At 48.3% G+C, this 19,714-nt stretch overlaps 1 protein-coding gene and 1 long non-coding RNA gene across 9 annotated transcripts in view; one reads left to right on the top strand and one right to left on the bottom strand.

The window, feature by feature from the left end:
* ikbkb (inhibitor of nuclear factor kappa B kinase subunit beta) overlaps positions 1 to 19,714 on the bottom strand; it is a 37,242-nt gene that overhangs the window by 1,266 nt on the left and 16,262 nt on the right. Inside the window, 19 exon segments of the mRNA XM_052478977.1 lie at positions 74 to 173; positions 381 to 481; positions 652 to 799; positions 2,039 to 2,138; positions 3,256 to 3,305; positions 3,457 to 3,560; positions 3,643 to 3,704; positions 10,841 to 10,992; positions 11,688 to 11,811; positions 11,996 to 12,110; positions 12,257 to 12,451; positions 12,583 to 12,715; positions 12,848 to 12,955; positions 13,437 to 13,561; positions 14,092 to 14,181; positions 14,876 to 14,964; positions 16,431 to 16,500; positions 16,662 to 16,753; positions 16,756 to 16,781. Coding sequence (XP_052334937.1) covers positions 74 to 173; positions 381 to 481; positions 652 to 799; positions 2,039 to 2,138; positions 3,256 to 3,305; positions 3,457 to 3,560; positions 3,643 to 3,704; positions 10,841 to 10,992; positions 11,688 to 11,811; positions 11,996 to 12,110; positions 12,257 to 12,451; positions 12,583 to 12,715; positions 12,848 to 12,955; positions 13,437 to 13,561; positions 14,092 to 14,181; positions 14,876 to 14,964; positions 16,431 to 16,500; positions 16,662 to 16,753; positions 16,756 to 16,781 — 1,984 coding nt within the window.
* LOC127911701 (uncharacterized) lies at positions 885 to 2,005 on the top strand. Of its 8 annotated transcripts, none has more exons than XR_008078979.1 (5): positions 885 to 1,005; positions 1,131 to 1,212; positions 1,297 to 1,378; positions 1,669 to 1,750; positions 1,921 to 2,005. It is a non-coding gene; the product is annotated as an uncharacterized LOC127911701 (long non-coding RNA). The 8 variants fall into 8 exon arrangements; XR_008078975.1 differs by having other exon boundaries at positions 1,880 to 2,005; XR_008078982.1 differs by having other exon boundaries at positions 1,254 to 1,378; positions 1,880 to 2,005.

The following is a 19,714-nucleotide window of genomic DNA, read 5'->3' as shown; positions in this document are numbered from 1 at the left end:
CTAGGAGACAAAGACAGCCAGTTGTATGTTATCACAACCGTGTGTGTGTGTGTGTGTGTGTGTGTGTACGTACCTGCATATCGCTTTCAGACTCCTGGATGGTCTCCTGTATCAGACTCTGTAGTCGACTCTCAAACGTCCTGCTCTCCTCGATCACCGACAGAGACTCATCCCTGAAACACACACACATGCAAGCAGTCTCACACACACTTCAAATACACACATTATTAACACACAAAACACCAACTCACTACAGAGAAGAGCACACCATTATAAACACATCCGTCCGTCCGTCTGTCTGTCCGTCTGCCCGCCACCTGCCTGCCTGTCTGTCTGTCTGTCCACCTGAAGGAGGTGTGTGAGTGGTTGGGTGTACTCACAGCTGCTGTAGGCTGGGTCTAGGGGTCAGTAGAGGGGGAAGAGAGGAGGAAGAGCGTCCCCCATCCACAGGACTCCCACTCACCGGGCTGCGCACCTTACTCTGAATAATAACCAAGGATACACACTGATCAGGTAGGGGTGTGTGTGTGTGTGTGTGTGTGTGTGTGTGTGTGTGTGTGTGTGTGTGTGTGTGTGTCCGTGTCCGTGTGTGTCCGTGTGTGTCCGTGTGTGTGTGTCCGTGTTTCTGTATGCATTTGTGCGTGCACTTACACAGGCTACTTTCAGCAGGTTCCATAGTTCCCTCTGCCGTCTCTCCTGTAGATTCATCAGGACCTGTTCACTCTCAGCCATTCTCTGTACCACGCCCTCTACACGGGGTAGCAGCTCCATTACACGCTGACGACACACCACCGTCTTACTGCAACACAAACACACACACTTGTTGTACTGCAGGAAGTGTGAAAACGCAAATGTGTGTATATGGAACGGCACCTGAGGTGTGTGTAGACTAGTGTGTGTGTGTGTGCATGGACACCTGAGGTGTGTGTAGACTAGTGTGTGTGTGTGTGCATGGACACCTGAGGTGTGTGTAGACTAGTGTGTGTGTGTGCATGGACACCTGAGGTGTGTGGAGACTAGTGTGTGTGTGTGCATGGACACCTGAGGTGTGTGTAGACTAGTGTGTGTGTGTGTATCGACACCTGAGGTGTGTGTAGACTAGTGTGTGTGTGTGTGCATGGACACCTGAGGTGTGTGTAGACTAGTGTGTGTGTGTGCATGGACACCTGAGGTGTGTGTAGACTAGTGTGTGTGTGTGCATGGACACCTGAGGTGTGTGGAGACTAGTGTGTGTGTGTGCATGGACACCTGAGGTGTGTGTAGACTAGTGTGTGTGTGTGTGCATAGACACCTGAGGTGTGTGTAGACTAGTGTGTGTGTGTGCATGGACACCTGAGGTGTGTGTAGACTAGTGTGTGTGTGTGCATGGACACCTGAGGTGTGTGTAGACTAGTGTGTGTGTGTGTATCGACACCTGAGGTGTGTGTAGACTAGTGTGTGTGTGTGTGCATCGACACCTGAGGTGTGTGTAGACTAGTGTATGTGTGTGCATGGACACCTGAGGTGTGTGTAGACTAGTGTGTGTGTGTACATGGACACCTGAGGTGTGTGTAGACTAGTTGTGTGTGTGCATGGACACCTGAGGTGTGTGTAGACTAGTGTATGTGTGTGCATGGACACCTGAGGTGTGTGTAGACTAGTGTGTGTGTGTGTGCATGGACACCTGAGGTGTGTGTAGACTAGTGTGTGTGTGTGCATGGACACCTGAGGTGTGTGTAGACTAGTGTGTGTGTGTGCATGGACACCTGAGGTGTGTGTAGACTAGTGTATGTGTGTGCATGGACACCTGAGGTGTGTGTAGACTAGTGTGTGTGTGTGTGTGCATGGACACCTGAGGTGTGTGTAGACTATTGTGTGTGTGTGTGCGTGGACACCTGAGGTGTGTGTAGACTAGTGTGTGTGTGTGCATGGACACCTGAGGTGTGTGTAGACTAGTGTGTGTGTGTGCATGGACACCTGAGGTGTGTGTAGACTAGTGTGTGTGTGTGCATGGACACCTGAGGTGTGTGTAGACTAGTGTGTGTGTGTGCATGGACACCTGAGGTGTGTGTAGAAGTCTTTGAGTTTCCTCTCGTAGAACTGGACTGCCTGGACCACCAGACGTACGACCTCTTGACTGTCCCCCCCACACCTCTGGTCTGGAGAGAGGGAGGGGAGGGAAGAGAGAGAGACGGGGGAAGGAAAGAGAGAGAGAGAGAGAGAGAGAGAGAGAGAGAGAGAGAGAGAGAGAGAGAGAGAGAGAGAGAGAGAGAGAGAGAGAGAGAGGGGGAGAGAGAGAGAGAGAGAGAGAGAGAGAGGGGGGACGGAGGGGAGAGAGAGAGAGAGAGAGAGAGAGAGAGAGAGAGAGAGAGAGGGAGTATATAGAAACAGAGACAGACGGGGGAAGGAGAGGGGAGAGAGAGGGAGTATATAGAAACAGAGACAGACGGGGGAAGGAGAGGGGGAGAGAGAGAGAGAGAGAGAGAGAGAGAGAGAGAGAGAGAGAGAGAGAGGGAGTGTATAGAAACAGAGACAGACGGGGGGAGGGAGAGGGGAGAGAGAGAGAGAGAGAGAGAGAGAGAGAGAGAGAGAGAGAGAGAGAGAGAGAGAGAGAGAGAGAGAGAGAGAGAGAGAGGGAGAGAGAGAGAGGGAGTATATAGAAACAGAGACAGATGGGGGGAGAGAGAGAGAGAGGGAGTATATAGAAACAGAGACAGACGGGGGGAAGGAGAGGGGGGAGAGAGAGAGAGAGAGAGGGAGTATATAGAAACAGAGACAGACGGGAGGAAGGAGAGGGAGAGAGAGGGAGTATATAGAAACAGAGACAGACGGGAGGAAGGAGAGGGGAGAGAGAGAGAGAGAGAGAGAGAGAGAGGGAGTATATAGAAACAGAGACAGACGGGAGGAAGGAGAGGGGAGAGAGAGGGAGTATATAGAAACAGAGACAGACGGGAGGAAGGAGAGGGGAGAGAGAGAGGGAGTATATAGAAACAGAGACAGACGGGGGGAAGGAGAGGGGAGAGAGAGAGAGAGAGAGACAGACGGGGGGAAGGAGAGGAGAGAGAGAGAGAGAGAGAGAGAGAGAGAGAGAGAGAGAGAGAGAGAGAGAGAGAGAGGAGATAGAAACAGAGACAGACAGGGGGAAGGAGAGAGAACGGGAGAAGGGAGCGAGGAAGTTTTCCAGTCTATAATGACATGTTCTCAGAATCATAAGTAGACAGCAGAAGTCTACACTGTGATGGTAAATGGTGATGAATGGAGAAGTGGTAAACCAACCTCGAGGTTTTTCTTTCAGCTTACGGAACAACTCCATGGCCTTCCCCTCACTGTGGCCCAAAGAGGAGAGAGGGAGCAGTTCATGTTTTATCTCACTAACAGCCAGGCATCAGTTGCTAGGGGGAAACTGGATAGATGCATTTCTAGATCTTGTTCTGGATTAAAGACTGGTCTATTGATATGTTTCTGTCTGTCTCTTACAGTGTGTCCAGGGCCTCTCCACTCCTCCACGGTTGTCTCTGGAGGTCCACGATGTCTGTCTGGAGGAGCATCATCTCCTCGTCCAGCTCTGTCACCCTCTCTGCCTGCAACACAAACACATTTACACACACATACACACAAACAAAACACAAACACACAAATAGGAAGGCAGGCACGCACACTTACCTGGCCACAGCTGACTGCAGTCTGCTCCATCTCCCTCCACACACCCAGCAGCTTTTCAGAGGCTAGAGACAGAACACCTTACATTACATGAGTCTAGTACTATAGTGTGGAATATACACTGAGTGTATTAAACATTTGGAACACTCCTCATATTGAGTTGCACCCCCTTTTGCCCTCAGAACAGCCTCAATTCGTCAGGGCATGGATTCTACAACGTGTTGAAAGCCTTCCATAGGGATGATGGCCCATTTTGGCACACATACACAATCCATGTCAGAATTGTCTCAAAAATGTAAAATCCTGTAACCCTTTACTGCAGTCAATGACCAAAAGCATTATGTTATACTTCAGTCTTCTGTGATGCACACTACCGTTCAAAAGTTTGGGGTCACTTAGAAATGTCCTTGTTTTTGAAAGAAAAGCACATTTTTTTGTCCATTAAAATAACAGAAATACAGTGTAGACATTGTTAATGTTGTAAATTACTATTGTAGCTGGAAACGGTTGATTTTTGATGGAATATCTACATATGTACATTATCAGCAACCATCACTCCTGTGTTCCAATGGCATGTTGTGTTAGCTAATCCAAGTTTATCATTTTAAAAGGCTAATTGATCATAAGAAAAAACTTTTGCAATTATGTTAGAAGGCCAGCATCCTGGAGTTGCCTCTTCCCTGCTGACGTTGAGACTGGTGTTTTGAAGATACTATTTAATGAAGCTGCCACTTGCGAGGCATCTGTTTCTCATACTAGACACTAATCTACTTGTCCTCTTGCTCAGTTGTGTACTGGGGCCTCCCACTCCTCTTTCTATTCTGGTTAGGGACAGTTTGTGCTGTTTTGTGAAGGGAGTAGTACACAGCGTTGTACGAGATCTTCAGTTTCTTGACAATTACTGGCATGGAATAGACTTCATTTTTCAGAACAAGAATAGACTGACGAGTTTCAGAAGAAAAGTATTTGTTTCTGGCCATTTTGAACCTGTAATCGAACCCACAAATGCTGATGCTCCAGATACTCAACTAGCCTTGTCATGTATTGTCATATTATGTCTTGTTCCTGTTCTTTCTCTTCACTCAGTCTCCCTCTGCTGGTCGTATTAGGTTACCTTCTCTTCCTTTCCTTCCCCCAGCTGTCCCTCAACTTCTCTAACTACCTCGTTCACCCTTTTCCCACCTGTTCCCTTTTTCCCTCTGATTAGGTCTCTATTTCTCTCTCTGTTCCTGCTTCTGTCTTTGTCAGATTCTCGTTTGAGTTTCTCATGCCAGAACCAAACTATCGTCTTGTTTGCTTCACCCTTGTCCCGTCCTGTCGGAATCTACCTGTTCTTCTGATGCTACATGTGATCAGGTACCTCTGTCCTCTACGACCCGCGCCTACCCAGAGAGACCAGCAGTCTGTCGCCGCTCACCCAGCTATTATCCTCGGCTGCTAGAAGGGGACTCTAACCTAACTCTTGTCTATTTTGCCATTTTTATACTTCTGAAGAGGATCTATGTCTTCCCTGTGATTTGACATTAAAAGACTCTGTTTCTGTTAAACCGCTTTTGGGTCCTCACTCACGTGCATAACAGAAGAATCTGACCAAGAATGGACCCAGCGACTTCGGATCCTCTCCACTCGGCCGTCGAGATCCAGGGAGTGATGCTAGGCAGACACGAGCAGGAATTGTCTGTTGCTCGACATGCCGTTGAGTCCCTGGCCGCCCAAGTCTCCGACCTCACTAAACAGATTCACCATCTCCGCCTCGATCCACCGGCCACTTCCAGGGCTTCCGAATCTCCGGAGCCCAGAATCAATAACCCGCCGTGTTACTCTGGGGAGCCCACTGAATGCCGCTCGTTCCTCACCCAGTGTGATATTGTGTTTTCTCTCCAGCCCAACACGTACTCCAGGAGCACAGCTCGTATCGCCTACGTCATATCTCTCCTTACTGGACGGGCTCGTGAGTGGGGCACGGCAATCTGGGAGGCGAGGGCTGAGTGTACTAACCAGTATCAGGACTTTAAGGAGGAGATGATACGGGTTTTTGATCGTTCTGTTTTTGGGGAGGAAGCTTCCAGGGTCCTGTCTTCCCTATGTCAAGGTAATCGGTCCATAACTGATTACTCTATTGAGTTTCGCACTCTTGCCGCCTCCAGTGATTGGAACGAGCCGGCTTTGCTCGCTCGTTTTCTGGAGGGTCTCCGCGCAGAGGTAAAGGATGAGATTCTCTCCCGGGAGGTTCCTTCCAGCGTGGATTCCTTGATTGAACTCGCTTTTCGCATAGAGCGACGGGTAGATCTTCGTCGCCGAGCTCGTGGAAAGGAGCTTGCGTTTTCCGTTGCCCCCCTCTCCGCATCACTACCATCTTCCTCCGCCGGCTCGGGTGCTGAGCCTATGCAGCTGGGGGAGCTGCAGCTGGGGGGTATCCGCATCTCGGCTAAGGAGAGGGAACGGAGAATCACCAACCGCCTCTGTCTCTATTGCGGTTCCGCTGGTCATTTTGTCACTTCATGTCCAGTAAAAGCCAGAGCTCATCAGTAAGAGGAGGGCTACTGGTGAGCGCTACTACTCTGGTCTCTCCTTCAAGATCCTGCACTACCTTGTCGGCCCATCTACGCTGGACCGGTTCGTCTGCTTCCTGCAGTGCCTTGATAGACTCTGGGGCGGAGGGCTGTTTTATGGACGAGACCTGGGCTCGGGAACATGACATTCCTCTCAGACAGTTAAGGGAGCCCAGGGCCTTGTTCGCTTTGGATGGTAGTTCTCTCCCCAGGATTCAGCGTGAAACGCTACCTTTAACCCTCACTGTCTCTGGTAATCATAGCGAGACCATTTCTTTTCTAATTTTTCGTTCACCTTTTACACCTGTTGTTTTGGGCCATCCCTGGCTAGTTTGTCATAATCCTTCTATTAATTGGTCTAGTAATTCTATCCTCTCCTGGAACGTCTCTTGTCATGTGAAATGTTTAATGTCTGCTATCCCTCCTGTTTCCTCTGTCTCTTCTTCACAGGAGGAGCCTGGTGATTTGACGGGGGTGCCGGAGGAATATCACGATCTGTGCACGGTGTTCAGTCGGTCCAGGGCCAACTCTCTTCCTCCGCACCGGTCGTATGATTGTAGTATTGATCTCCTTCCGGGAACCACTCCCCCCCGGCGTAGACTATACTCTCTGTCGGCTCCCGAACGTAAGGCTCTCGAAGATTATTTGTCTGTAGCTTTCGACGCCGGTACCGTAGTCCCCTCCTCCTCTCCCGCCGGAGTGGGTTTTTTTTTTGTTAAGAAAAAGGACGGGACCCTGCGCCCCTGCGTGGATTATCGAGGGCTGAATGACATAACAGTTAAGAATCGTTATCCGCTCCCTCTTATGTCTTCAGCCTTCGAGATCCTGCAGGGATCCAGGTTTTTCACTAAGTTGGACCTTCGTAACGCTTACCATCTCGTGCGCATCAGGGAGGGGGACGAGTGGAAAACGGCGTTTAACACTCCGTTAGGGCACTTTGAATACCGGGTTCTTCCTTTCAGCCTCGCTAACGCTCCAGCTGTCTTTCAGGCATTAGTCAATGACGTCCTGAGAGACATGCTGAACATCTTTGTTTTCGTTTACCTTGACGATATCCTTATTTTTTCACCGTCACTCCAGATTCATGTTCAGCACGTTCGACGTGTCCTCCAGCGCCTTTTAGAGAATTGTCTTTATGTGAAGGCTGAGAAGTGCACTTTTCATGCCTCCCCCGTCACTTTTCTTGGTTCCGTTATTTCCGCTGAAGGCATTAAGATGGATCCCGCTAAGGTTCAAGCTGTCATTGATTGGCCCGTTCCTAAGTCACGTGTCGAGCTGCAGCGCTTTCTCGGCTTCGCGAATTTCTATCGTCGTTTCATCCGTAATTTCGGTCAGGTGGCAGCTCCTCTCACAGCCCTTACTTCTGTCAAGACGTGCTTTAAGTGGTCCGTTTCCGCCCAGGGAGCTTTTGTTGGTAGAGCATGGCGCTTGTAACGCCAGGGTAGTGGGTTCGATCCCCGGGACCACCCATACGTAGAATGTATGCACACATGACTGTAAGTCGCTTTGGATAAAAGCGTCTGCTAAATGGCATATATTATTATTATTATTATTATTTTGATCTTCTCAAGAATCGTTTTACATCCGCACCTATCCTTGTTACACCTGACGTCTCTAGACAGTTCGTTGTCGAGGTTGACGCGTCAGAGGTAGGCGTGGGAGCCATTCTCTCTCAGCGCTCCCTCTCTGACGACAAGGTCCATCCTTGCGCGTATTTTTCTCATCGCCTTTCGCCGTCGGAACGTAACTATGATGTGGGAAACCGCGAACTGCTCGCCATCCGATTAGCCCTAGGCGAATGGCGACAGTGGTTGGAGGGGGCGACCGTTCCTTTTGTCGTTTGGACTGACCATAGGAACCTTGAATACATCCGTTCTGCCAAACGACTTAATGCGCGTCAGGCTCGTTGGGCGCTGTTTTTCGCTCGTTTCGAGTTCGTTATTTCTTATCGTCCGGGCTCTAAGAACACCAAGCCTGATGCTTTATCTCGTCTCTTCAGTTCGTCAGTAGTCTCCACCGACCCCGAGGGGATTCTCCCTGAGGGGCGTGTTGTCGGGTTGACCGTCTGGGGAATTGAGAGGCAGGTAAAGCAAGCACTCACTCACACTCCGTCACCGCGCGCTTGTCCTAGGAACCTTCTTTTCGTTCCCGTTCCTACTCGTCCGGCCGTTCTTCAGTGGGCTCACTCTGCCAAGTTAGCCGGCCACCCCGGCGTTCGGGGTACGCTTGCTTCCATTCGCCAGCGTTTTTGGTGGCCCACTCGGGATCGTGACACGCGTCGTTTCGTGGCTGCTTGTTCGGTCTGCGCGCAGACTAAGTCCGGTAACTCCCCTCCTGCCGGCCGTCTCAGACCGCTTCCCATTCCCTCTCGACCGTGGTCTCACATCGCCTTAGATTTTATCACAGGACTGCCTTCATCAGCGGGGAAGACTGTTATTCTTACGGTTGTCGATAGGTTCTCTAAGGCGGCTCATTTTATTCCCCTCGCTAAGCTTCCTTCTGCTAAAGAAACGGCACAAATCATCATCGAGAATGTTTTCAGAATTCATGGCCTTCTGTCAGACGTCGTTTTGGACAGAGGTCCGCAATTCACGTCTCAATTTTGGAGGGAGTTTTGCCGTTTGATTGGGGCTTCCGTCAGTCTCTCTTCCGGTTTTTACCCCCAGTCTAACGGTCAAGCAGAACGGGCCAATCAGACTATTGGTCGCATCTTACGCAGTCTTTCTTTTCGTAACCCTGCGTCTTGGGCAGAACAGCTCCCCTGGGCAGAATACGCCCACAACTCGCTTCCTTCATCTGCGACCGGGCTATCTCCTTTTCAGAGTAGCCTCGGGTACCAGCCTCCGCTGTTCTCGTCTCAGCTCGCCGAGTCCAGCGTCCCCTCCGCTCAGGCTTTTGTCCAACGTTGTGAGCGCACCTGGAAGAGGGTCAGGTCTGCACTTTGCCGTTATAGGGCGCAGACTGTGAGAGCCACTAATAAGCGTAGAACTAAGAGTCCTAGATATTGTCGCGGTCAGAGAGTATGGCTCTCCACTCAAAACCTTCCCCTTAAGACAGCTTCTCGCAAGTTGACCCCGCGTTTCATTGGTCCGTTCCGTATTTCTCAGATCATTAATCCTGTCGCAGTGCGACTTCTTCTCCCGCGATATCTTCGTCGTGTCCACCCGGTCTTCCATGTCTCCTGTGTTAAGCCCGTTCTTCGCGCCCCGCTCGTCTCCCCCATCCTTGTCGAGGACGCACCTATCTACAGGGTCCGTAAGATTTTGGACATGCGTTCTCGGGGCCGTGGTCATCAGTACTTAGTGGATTGGGAGGGGTACGGTCCTGAGGAAAGGAGTTGGGTTCCCTCTCGGGACGTGCTGGACCGTTCGCTGATCGATGATTTCCTCCGTTGCCGCCAGGTTTCCTCCTCGAGTGCGCCAGGAGGCGCTCAGTGAGTGGGGGGGTACTGTCATGTATTGTCATATTATGTCTTGTTCCTGTTCTTTCTCTTCACTCAGTCTCCCTCTGCTGGTCGTATTAGGTTACCTTCTCTTCCTTTCCTTCCCCCAGCTGTCCCTCATCTTCTCTAACTACCTCGTTCACCCTTTTCCCACCTGTTCCCTTTTTCCCTCTGATTAGGTCTCTATTTCTCTCTCTGTTCCTGCTTCTGTCTTTGTCAGATTCTCGTTTGAGTTTCTCATGCCAGAACCAAACTATCGTCTTGTTTGCTTCACCCTTGTCCCGTCCTGTCGGAATCTACCTGTTCTTCTGATGCTACATGTGATCAGGTACCTCTGTCATCTACGACCCGCGCCTACCCAGAGAGACCAGCAGTCTGTCGCCGTTCACCCAGCTATTATCCTCGGCTGCTAGAAGGGGACTCTAACCCAGCTACTGTCCTCTGCTGCAAGAAGGGGACTCTTCTGTCATATTCAGAGGGACTTTATTATTCTTTTGTCGCCCTCTCTGCGGGTTGTCTATTTTGCCATTTTTATACTTCTGAAGAGGATCTATGTCTTCCCTGTGATTTGACATTAAAAGACTCTGTATCTGTTAAACCGCTTTTGGGTCCTCACTCACGTGCATAACAAGCCTACAGAAGACCCATTTTATTGCTTCTTTAATCAGAACAACAGTTTTCAGCTGTGCTAAAGTAATTGCAAAAGGGTTTTCAAATGATCAATTAGCCTTTTAAAATGATAAACTTGGATTAGCTAACACAACGTGCCATTGGAACACAGGAGTGATGGTTGCTGATAATGGTCCTCTGTAAGCCTATGTAGATATTCCATTACAAATTCAGCCATTTCCAGCTACAATAGTCATTTACAACATTAACAATGTCTACACTGTATTTCTAATTAATTAGATGTTTTTTTAATGGACAAAAAATGTGCTTTTCGTTCAAAAACCAGGACATTTCTAAGTGACCCCAAACTTTTGAACGGTAGTGTATATAAAGTGTAATATTGGGATGTCTATGTCATGGAAAGAACAGGTGTTCCTAATATTTTGTACACTTAGTGTAAAGTCAATATGTAGCCAACCTATCCATGCTAAGCTGCAGTCTGGGGCAGTCATAAACATATACTATGACTGTTGTCTAGTCCTCATATATTCCAGTGTGACCTCTGTACAGTACAGTACCTATGTATCCAGATGCATACCTATCCCTGTAGCTCTCTGCTCCTGGTATTTGTCCATGTCTATGTGCAGGCTGGTAGAGAAGAAGTCTAGTTTGGCCGTCAGCCTCTGGTTCATAGATACCATCTCATTCTTCTGCTTCGACAGGGAGCTGTTGTGTCTCAGCAAACTCATGCTGAGAGAGAGAGAGAGAGAGAGAGAGAGAGAGAGAGAGAGAGAGAGAGAGAGAGAGAGAGAGAGGAGAGAGAGAAGAGAGAGAGAGAGAGACAGAGAGACAGACAGAGAGAGACAGAGAGAGAGAGACAGAGAGAGAGAGAGGGAGAGACAGACAGAGAGAGAGAGAGAGAGAGACAGAGAGACAGAGAGACAGAGAGAGAGAGAGAGACAGAGAGAGAGAGAGAGAGAGAGAGACAGAGAGAGAGACAGAGAGAGAGAGAGAGAGAGAGAGAGACAGAGAGAGAGAGAGAGAGACAGAGAGAGAGAGAGAGAGAGAGAGAGAGAGAGACAGAGAGAGACAGAGAGAGAGAGAGACAGAGAGAGAGAGAGAGAGAGAGAGAGAGAGAGAGAGAGAGAGAGAGAGAGAGAGAGAGAGAGAGAGAGAGAGAGAGAGAGACAGAGAGAGAGAGAGAGAGAGAGAGAGAGAGAGAGAGAGAGAGAGAGAGAGAGAGAGAGAGAGAGAGAGAGAGAGAGAGAGAGAGAGAGAGAGAGAGAGAGAGAGAGAGAGAGAGAGAGAGAGAGAGAAAGAAAGGTAGAATGAGAGAGAGAGTTTTGGGACTATTCCATGACTTTCATTGCATTGTACTGAACAAATCTCTTTAAGTATTTGACATTTGACTCCCCGGATAGAATAAGGGTGTTTTTGAATCTTACAGAGCAGCTTTCTGTCCCTGCTGTAACCTCTGCCAGTCCTCCTTCAGGGTGCGGATGGTGTCCCAGGCCTGGCCCCAGGTCCTCCTCAGAGGACTGTAAGACAACACGTGCTTAGGATCCGTCTCTGAGTGGGAGAGAGAAAAAGAAAGAGAGAGAGAGATGGAAAGAGAGAAAGGTAAAGAGAGAGTTCCAGTGTATAACAGAATCCTCACATATTCACATGTAAAAAGTTGAGACGGTTGTCAGAGATGACCACTATTCATTGATATTTTTCACTTTTCTTAGCATTAGTGTGCGGGTATACTCACGGACAAAGCGTATGTTCTCAGGCATTGTGCGGGGGGTGAACTGGGGCTCGTAGGTGCAGGAGGAACGGTCAAACAGGAACACCAGAGGAAGGTCTGTCCTCCTCCCGTCGATCTCCTGAGAGAGAGAGAGAGATAGTAAAGATACGTGAAGACTTCTTATTAGCCTTTACACCTGCAATATCTTGACTGCTCTGTCCGACATGCTATATGAAAGACATTTTGATTGGATTATAGATTATGTATAAACATCAGATAGATTACAGTGTAGTCGATGGCACACTGTCCCGCCTCTCCCTGTGGCTCCAGGGCTAGTCCCGCCTCCAACAGTAGCTCTTGATTGGCTGGAGGGATGTTGGTGTCAGACCCGATTCGCTGCTGCAGATCAGCCACGCTCTCATTGGCTGAGACAGAGTAGGTGAAGATCTTAGCAGACACCATGTTCAATACGTGAACCAGCTAGCGAGAGAGAGAGAGTTCGAGAGAAAATAAACACAATCCTTCCATTACAACCCAGTCACTAGCCAAACAAAGATCCTGTGAGAGATTTGTATTGAATTAGAGAGAGAGAAAGTGTGTGTGTAGTGTACCTTCAGCTCCAGTATAGTCTCTAGCTGAGAGAAGCAGTCTGAGGAAGTGGTCTGGGGGTCTGCCTTGCCTCTCTCCTGGGGAGACCACCTCAGCATCAGCTGCAGCCAGCTCTCTAGACGGCCCAACAACAGACTACAAAAACACACACATGCAATGAGGAATAATTCACCCAAATGATCAAATTACTTATCTTATGTCTTAATAAATTGAAGGTACTTTATAGGCGAGTTGAAATGGCCCCGAGGTGGCGGTGTAGTGACTCACGTGTTGAGGTTGTTGGGCTGGGGAAGGTGTTTAGAGAAGCGCACCTCCCCTGTCAGGTCCTCATAAACCACAATGTCATGATCCTGCTTCAACTTCAACTTACTATGCCTGAGAGAGGGAATGAGACAGAGAGAAAGAGAGATGAGGGGGAGGAGAACAGATCATTAGTATTTTTCTATTTCAATTGCTTAGATTGCTAACAATAACATTTGCATGCTTGCACACAGACAAACACACATGCACATACATAGGGAATGCAAGCTTGGCCATGCCAGTCTTGTCAACGCTGGCCTCAGAGGCCCACATGGGCAGTACACACACATTTCCCCTCATTATGTAGGTCTTTGATAGTGTGTTGAAATATAATCATTTTGAGTCTGGAGTGGGATCTATTATAACCAAACATCCCACCCTTTAGGAATAACATTCAACATGTTTATTATTGTAGATCAAAAGGTTAAACACAGCAGGATAAAGCAACAATGGGTCTGTGTATCTAACAGGGGAAAAGACAATTAGAGGTTTAGCTGGAGGAAGTGTGTGTGTGTGTGTGTGTAGTGAGTGTGTGTTCGTTTGTGTGTGGCAGTACCAGGGCACGGGTTGCCAGGTTGGCAGAAAAGGCCGGAACCCAGTGATGCACTCAAACACCAATGTACCAAAGCTCCAATAATCCACAGTCACTGTATACTTCTGTCTCTCCAAGAGCTCTGGAGCCTGAGAGAGAGAGACAGAGAGAGAGAGAGAGAGAGAGAGAGAGAGAGAGAGAGAGAGGAAAGAGAGAGACAGAGAGAGAGAGAGAGAGAGAGAGGAAAGAGAGAGACAGAGAGAGAGAGAGAGAGAGAGAGAGAGAGAGAGAGAGAGAGAGAGAGAGAGAGAGAGAGAGAGAGAGAGAGAGAGAGAGAGAGAGAGAGAGAGAGAGAGAGAGAGAGAGAGAGAGAGAGAGAGAGAGAGAGAGAGAGAGAGAGAGAGAGAGAGAGAGAGAGGGGAAAGAGAGAGGAAAGAGAGAGGAAAGAGAGAGGAAAGAGAGAGGAAAGAGAGAGGAAAAAGAGAGGAAAGAGTGGGAGAAGGGATGGAGAACAGTGACGAATTGCTATGAAAAAGAGGAATCTATGAGAGCTAAAATAAAAGAGAAGTGAGATAACTCCTAGTAAATGTGTTGGCGAATAAAAGTTATTCTGATTCTACCACAGATATGTAGAAATAGAACAGATAGAAGAAGTGTTAGCCACAGTAGCGCCACACACCAGGTATTGCAGTGTTCCAACGAATGAGGTACACAGACTGTTCTGGTCCAGTTCCTTGGCGTAGCCCAGATCTATGATCTTATGGATCAACTACAGAGACGAAGAGATAACAGTGTCAACGGTTATGCTTAACTTCATGATGTATGACATATTCCTAGTATTAACTAAGAAATGACACGGTAAAACAGTAACTACATAACATATAATTAACTAATGAATATCAAATAACTACTTTGGTGCTCTATGGCATTTTAAAACTGTTTCATATAATAGTTATACGGCAAGCCCTGAACTCCAAACACTCACCTTCACCAGGAGGGTGTTTAGTATTGCTATTGTGTGTGAAACATTTCACGATGAAAAATATTTACGGTCAATTTAAACCGGAAAGAAATGAATGTGTTTTGTGCCGTACCCTTCATGCTATGAAATAATACAAGGGAGTAAATAACCATTTAGCAACAACATGTTTTAGTATGTCTGGCCTTAGTTATAGAACTTTATTTGTGTCCATGCAAACATATTGAGGAGTTTACTGATGGATGGTATATTCTGCCTCATTAACTAGATGACGACATATCATACAAGGTAGGATCTATTCCAGAGATGTGGTGTCTGTCGGCTTTGGGGTTTGCAGTGGTTTGTGGTTCTGTGATTACGCAGGTAATGAACCCATATTGTCTGTGCGACTCAAGATCAAGTTAGGCTATTGAGCCAAATCCTAGGTATTTGTCTGGGAGTGACTGCAAAGAGTTCAGTTTCTAAAATCACACAGGAGACTCACTCTCTTCTCTCCCTGCTGGAGGACGATGTTCTCTGGCTTCAGATCTCTGTGGATGATCCTCTTCTTATGAAGGTAGGTCAGAGCAGAGGCTAGGAGACAGAGAGAGATGGGGGAGACAGAGAGAGATGGGGGAGACAGAGAGAGAATAAACAAAGCCAAGCTATTCAGTGTAATCAAACAGGATCCGGGTATTTTAATCAAACATGTAATCAAATAGGATCCTGGGCTTCTTTCCTACTTTCTCTTGTCCATACAGACTAACCGGAGGAGAGCGTCAGCACCATTTAGGGGGTGAATCATTTGGCATTACATTACACTGCTTATAGGGCATCGAAAAGCAGCCTGACGCGTGTGTGTGTGTGTGTGTGTCAATGGGAGTTGGCTACAAGTGTTAAATGATGTGGATACCGTAACCCCAGTGCCCCTGTATGTGTGTATGACAGGGCCCAGTGGGTGCTACATTGTAAAACCCTCATCAGTAGGAAGTTCCCACAAAAGTTCAACAGGAAGAGGAATGATTTGTGTGCGTATTACTACTTGAGTATATGTTTTGCATGTCTGTATTTCAAGTGTTTTCACCTGTCTGTCTGTGCCTGATCTCATAGATGTGAGATGTATGGATTTATATATGCATTCCTGAGCGTGTTTGTGTTTGTTTATTGATACGTGTTTCCTCCTGTGAGTGTGTTCAAGTGTAGAAGTCTGTACACGGTCCTGTGCTCTCATATCTGCGTGCATGTAGAAGATGATTTATTTGGTGTGAGTGTGACGATGTGAGCCTATGAATATCAGGAAGTTTGAAGTTAGCTTATGACGTTCAGCTTTATATTTAGTATGGTCATGTCTGGTCATGTCAAGCCAGTGAAAAAAATCTGTCAATGTACTCTTGAGTAAGGCACTTAACCGTACTTGCTCCTGTAAGTGGCTCTGGATAAGAGAGTCAGCTGAATGTAAAAGGTATACAGAGTGATGGAAAACACTGTGTCAAAGTATCAAAACAAAACTCATCTGAAACATGTCAGCAGTTAAAGTTCAGCAACCGTGGAGCATCTAAAAATACCTCTACTCCATGATTATAAAGAACAATAAAAACACATGTTTCTGGGTTCACTGGACGCCCTGGCTTGTCTTCATGTAATATACATGTACTAACATAGTCATTTAGAAGACACTATTGTCCAAAACCAGAAGCTCACAGTAAACACATATATTCAGTACATGTGGCCTGTGCAGGAATCAAACCATCACACTATGTGTGAGTACTGTCAATGGTGACTGGCCTGTGGTTAGGGACGTTGATGATGTCACTCTAAAGGTCAGACAGACAGGTGTGTGTGACACACAAAGTCCCCACACATTTACTCCATCCAACAGGAAGTTTATCACACATTAACTGCGGCCTCACAGGAAGTGGCTCTGTGATGTCACCTTCAGGAACGTGGAACATGGCCAAACTGCTGGCATATGACACAGACACCATGCTACACAATGTCTGACACTGTGAGAATTAGTCAAAATCAGTGTGTAAATGCAATGCCTTAGAGCTATTACTCACATATGTCCCGTAGCAGAATAAGGATGGAACCCTCCCTCATTCCACAGCAGTTCTCCAACAGGTTCAGATACTGGAGAGACACACACACACAGACACAGGAGAAACATGATCAGCATAAGGCTCTCTCTGTGTGTGTGTGTGTGTGTGTGTGTGTGTGTGTGTGTGTGTGTGTGTGTGTGTGTGTGTGTGTGTGTGTGTGTGTGTGTGTGTGTGTGTGTGTGTGTAACACACCTTCCTCAGGTCACCTCCCTGACAGTACTCCATGGCCAGTAGAGGTAGATCATTGATGCGTAAGGAGGACTGCAGCCCTTCAGGAACCTCCTCGCTGCTACCACATTCACATGGTCCAGTCTGAGAGAGAGAAGAGAGAGAGAGAGAGAGAGAGAGAGAGAGAGAGAGAGAGAGAGAGAGAGAGAGAGAGAGAGAGAGAGAGAGAGAGAGAGAGAGAGAGAGAGAGAGAGAGAGAGAGAGAGAGAGAGAGAGAGAGAGAGAGAGAGAGAGAGAGAGAGAGAGAGAGAGAGAGAGAGAGAGAGAGAGAGAGAGAGAGAGAGAGAGAGAGAGAGAAGAGAGAGAGAGAGAAGAGAGAGAGAGAGAGAGAGAGAGAGAGAGAGAGAGAGAGAGAGAGAGAGAGAGAGAGAAGGGATGTAGAACAGTGAATAATTGCTATGAAAAAGAGGAAGGTAGAGGGGGGAGGGAGACAGTTATGTACTGTTGCATCACTGTAGAATGTAGAAATGTGTTTCTGATTGTCGCAGGCTGAACTGTCCTAAAACCGTCCAATAAAAACCAGTGAAAACAAATTAAACTAAAAGTGTAATTGGTTCCAGATTCTACAGGCAAAACAATAACATTGGAACATTAGGAAAAATAACACTTTCTAATTGTTTACTATATTACTGTACCAAGTGGTTAGGTGATACTGATGATGGTAATCATTAGGATAACAAATAGTCATGCGGTCAACATCGGTCAGCAGACAATGTACAGTCATTGTGTTTTAGTCACATAATGGTAGTCTGAGAAGTAACTGATTGCTAAACCAAACATGATCAGAATACCATAACAACCCATCAACACTGGAAACGGAGAGGCAGTATAGTGAAAAAGGTATGACTGGATATGGAAAGTCTTTCCCTCTTCTCCCTAGTGACTTCTGTAAGATTAGCTGGCCTCCGCTGGGCAGGGTGTGCAGTTATGGGGTGTCTGTAAATGTATGATGTAGTGGGTGGGGTGTGTGTGAGCCGTTATAAGCTTTCTGTAAAAGTGTGACTCGATCAAAGGCTTTCATGCCTGGACTGCACACGCACGCACGCACGCACGCACGCACGCACGCACACACACACACACACACACACCACACAAAAAACCTGAGGCAGACTTTGACTCAACATTTAAGGGCTTCAGTTGACCTTGGCTGAAAATCTGATGTTATTACATTGATACGATTCTTGGCAACCTGGGTTTAAACTCCGCATGGGCAAAGCTAGGACGGTGTGTGTGTGGCTTAGCAGTGCGTGAGTGCAAGAGAGGGTTGTGTTTGCGACCACATCTGTCTTACAACAACACACTCGTTAAAGCATGACCTGATAACAAGAAGTCCTCACACCCATTCTCTCTCACACATACATACTAAAGTACACACACTTACAAATTACCTCTCCACACCCACACCCAACTTGACACCAAGAATTATCCCCCCCTTCACACCCCATCTGACACCAAGACATAATCGTCACACCCCCACACACAGTGCCACTCACCAACAGGAGTACCACTGGCATCACAGCAAAGCTGAGTTGGTGGAACACTACCTATCCTATGCCAAATGACCGACACAGAACCCAGAGACATAACAAGTGTCAGTGTCATGGAATGTGCCCGTGACATCTTATGTGGCCTGTCTCTACAACAGAAGAGAAGTTGCGGCAGGATTGTTACGTTCGTCGATAGAAGGATCGGACCAAGTGTCAGTGTGGTAGGCTTACATTTTCATTTATTAAATGAACACCGAAAAAACAACAAATACAAAACGAAACGTAACGTCTAGTAGGGCTAAACAGCACAGTACCAAAAACAAGATCCCACAAACTACAGGTGGAAAAAGGCTGCCTAAGTATGATCCCCAATCAGAGACAACGATAGACAGCTGCCTCTGATTGGGAACCATACCCGGGCCATCAAAGAAATAAAAAACATAGATTGCCCACCCGTGTCACACCCTGACCTAACCAAATTGAGAATTTAAAGGATCTCTAAGGTCAAGGCGTGACAGTACACCCCCTCGAACCTATATGGGAGGTTCCGGGTGGACATCTACCCTCGGTGGCGGCTCCGGTGCGGGACGCAGACCCCGCTCTGCTCGTGGCTCCGCCAACTTCGATGGCACCTCTGGTGCGGGAATCGTCGGCGGGAGCTCCGAACCGTGGATCATCGCCGGGGACTCCGGACCGTAGATCGTCGACGGGGACTGCGGACAGTAGATCTTCACCGGGGACTCTGGACCGCCGACCGTCACTGGAGGCTCCGGGCCATGGATCATCACTGGAGGCTCCGGGCCATGGATCATCACTGGAGGCTCCGGGCCATGGATCATCACTGGAGGCTTCAGGCCATGGATCATCACTGGAGGCTCCGGACCATGGATCATCACTGGAGGCTCCGGGCCATGGATCATCACTGGAGGCTCCGAGTCATGGATCATCACTGGAGGCTCCGGGCCATGGATCATCACTGGAGGCTCCGGGCCATGGATCATCACTGGAGAATTCGGGCCATGGATCATCACTAGATGCTTCGTGCCATGGATCATCACTGGAGGCTTCGTGCTTCGTGGAGCAGGCTTAGGACGTACCACACTGGAGGCCGGGTGCATGGAGCTGGCACAGGATATACTGGACCATGGAGGCGCACTAGAGGTCTGGAGCGTAGAGCTGGCACAACGCGTCCTGGACAAAGGACCACCTTCGCATGGCAAGTGCGGGGAGCTGGCACAGGACGCACTGGGCTGTGAAGGCGCACTGGAGACACGGTCCGTATGGCTGGCGCAGGATATACTGGGTCGTGGAGGCGCGCTGAGCCGGCACCACCCGTCCTGGACAGATGCCCACTTTCGCATGGCAAGTGCAGGGAGCTGGCACAGCACGCACCGGGCTGTGGACTGGTATCACGCTCCCCACGGTGAGCACGGGGAGTTGGCTCTGGTTCAAACCCTGGCTCCGCCAACCACCCCGTGTTCCCCCTCCCCCATTTTTTTTGGAGCTGCCTCTCGGGTTTCCGTCGTGGTC

This window comes from Oncorhynchus keta, chromosome 25 (genome assembly GCF_023373465.1).
Source record: "Oncorhynchus keta strain PuntledgeMale-10-30-2019 chromosome 25, Oket_V2, whole genome shotgun sequence".
NCBI classification, from domain to species: Eukaryota; Metazoa; Chordata; class Actinopteri; order Salmoniformes; family Salmonidae; genus Oncorhynchus; species Oncorhynchus keta.
This window is presented reverse-complemented; position numbering and strand designations above follow the sequence as displayed.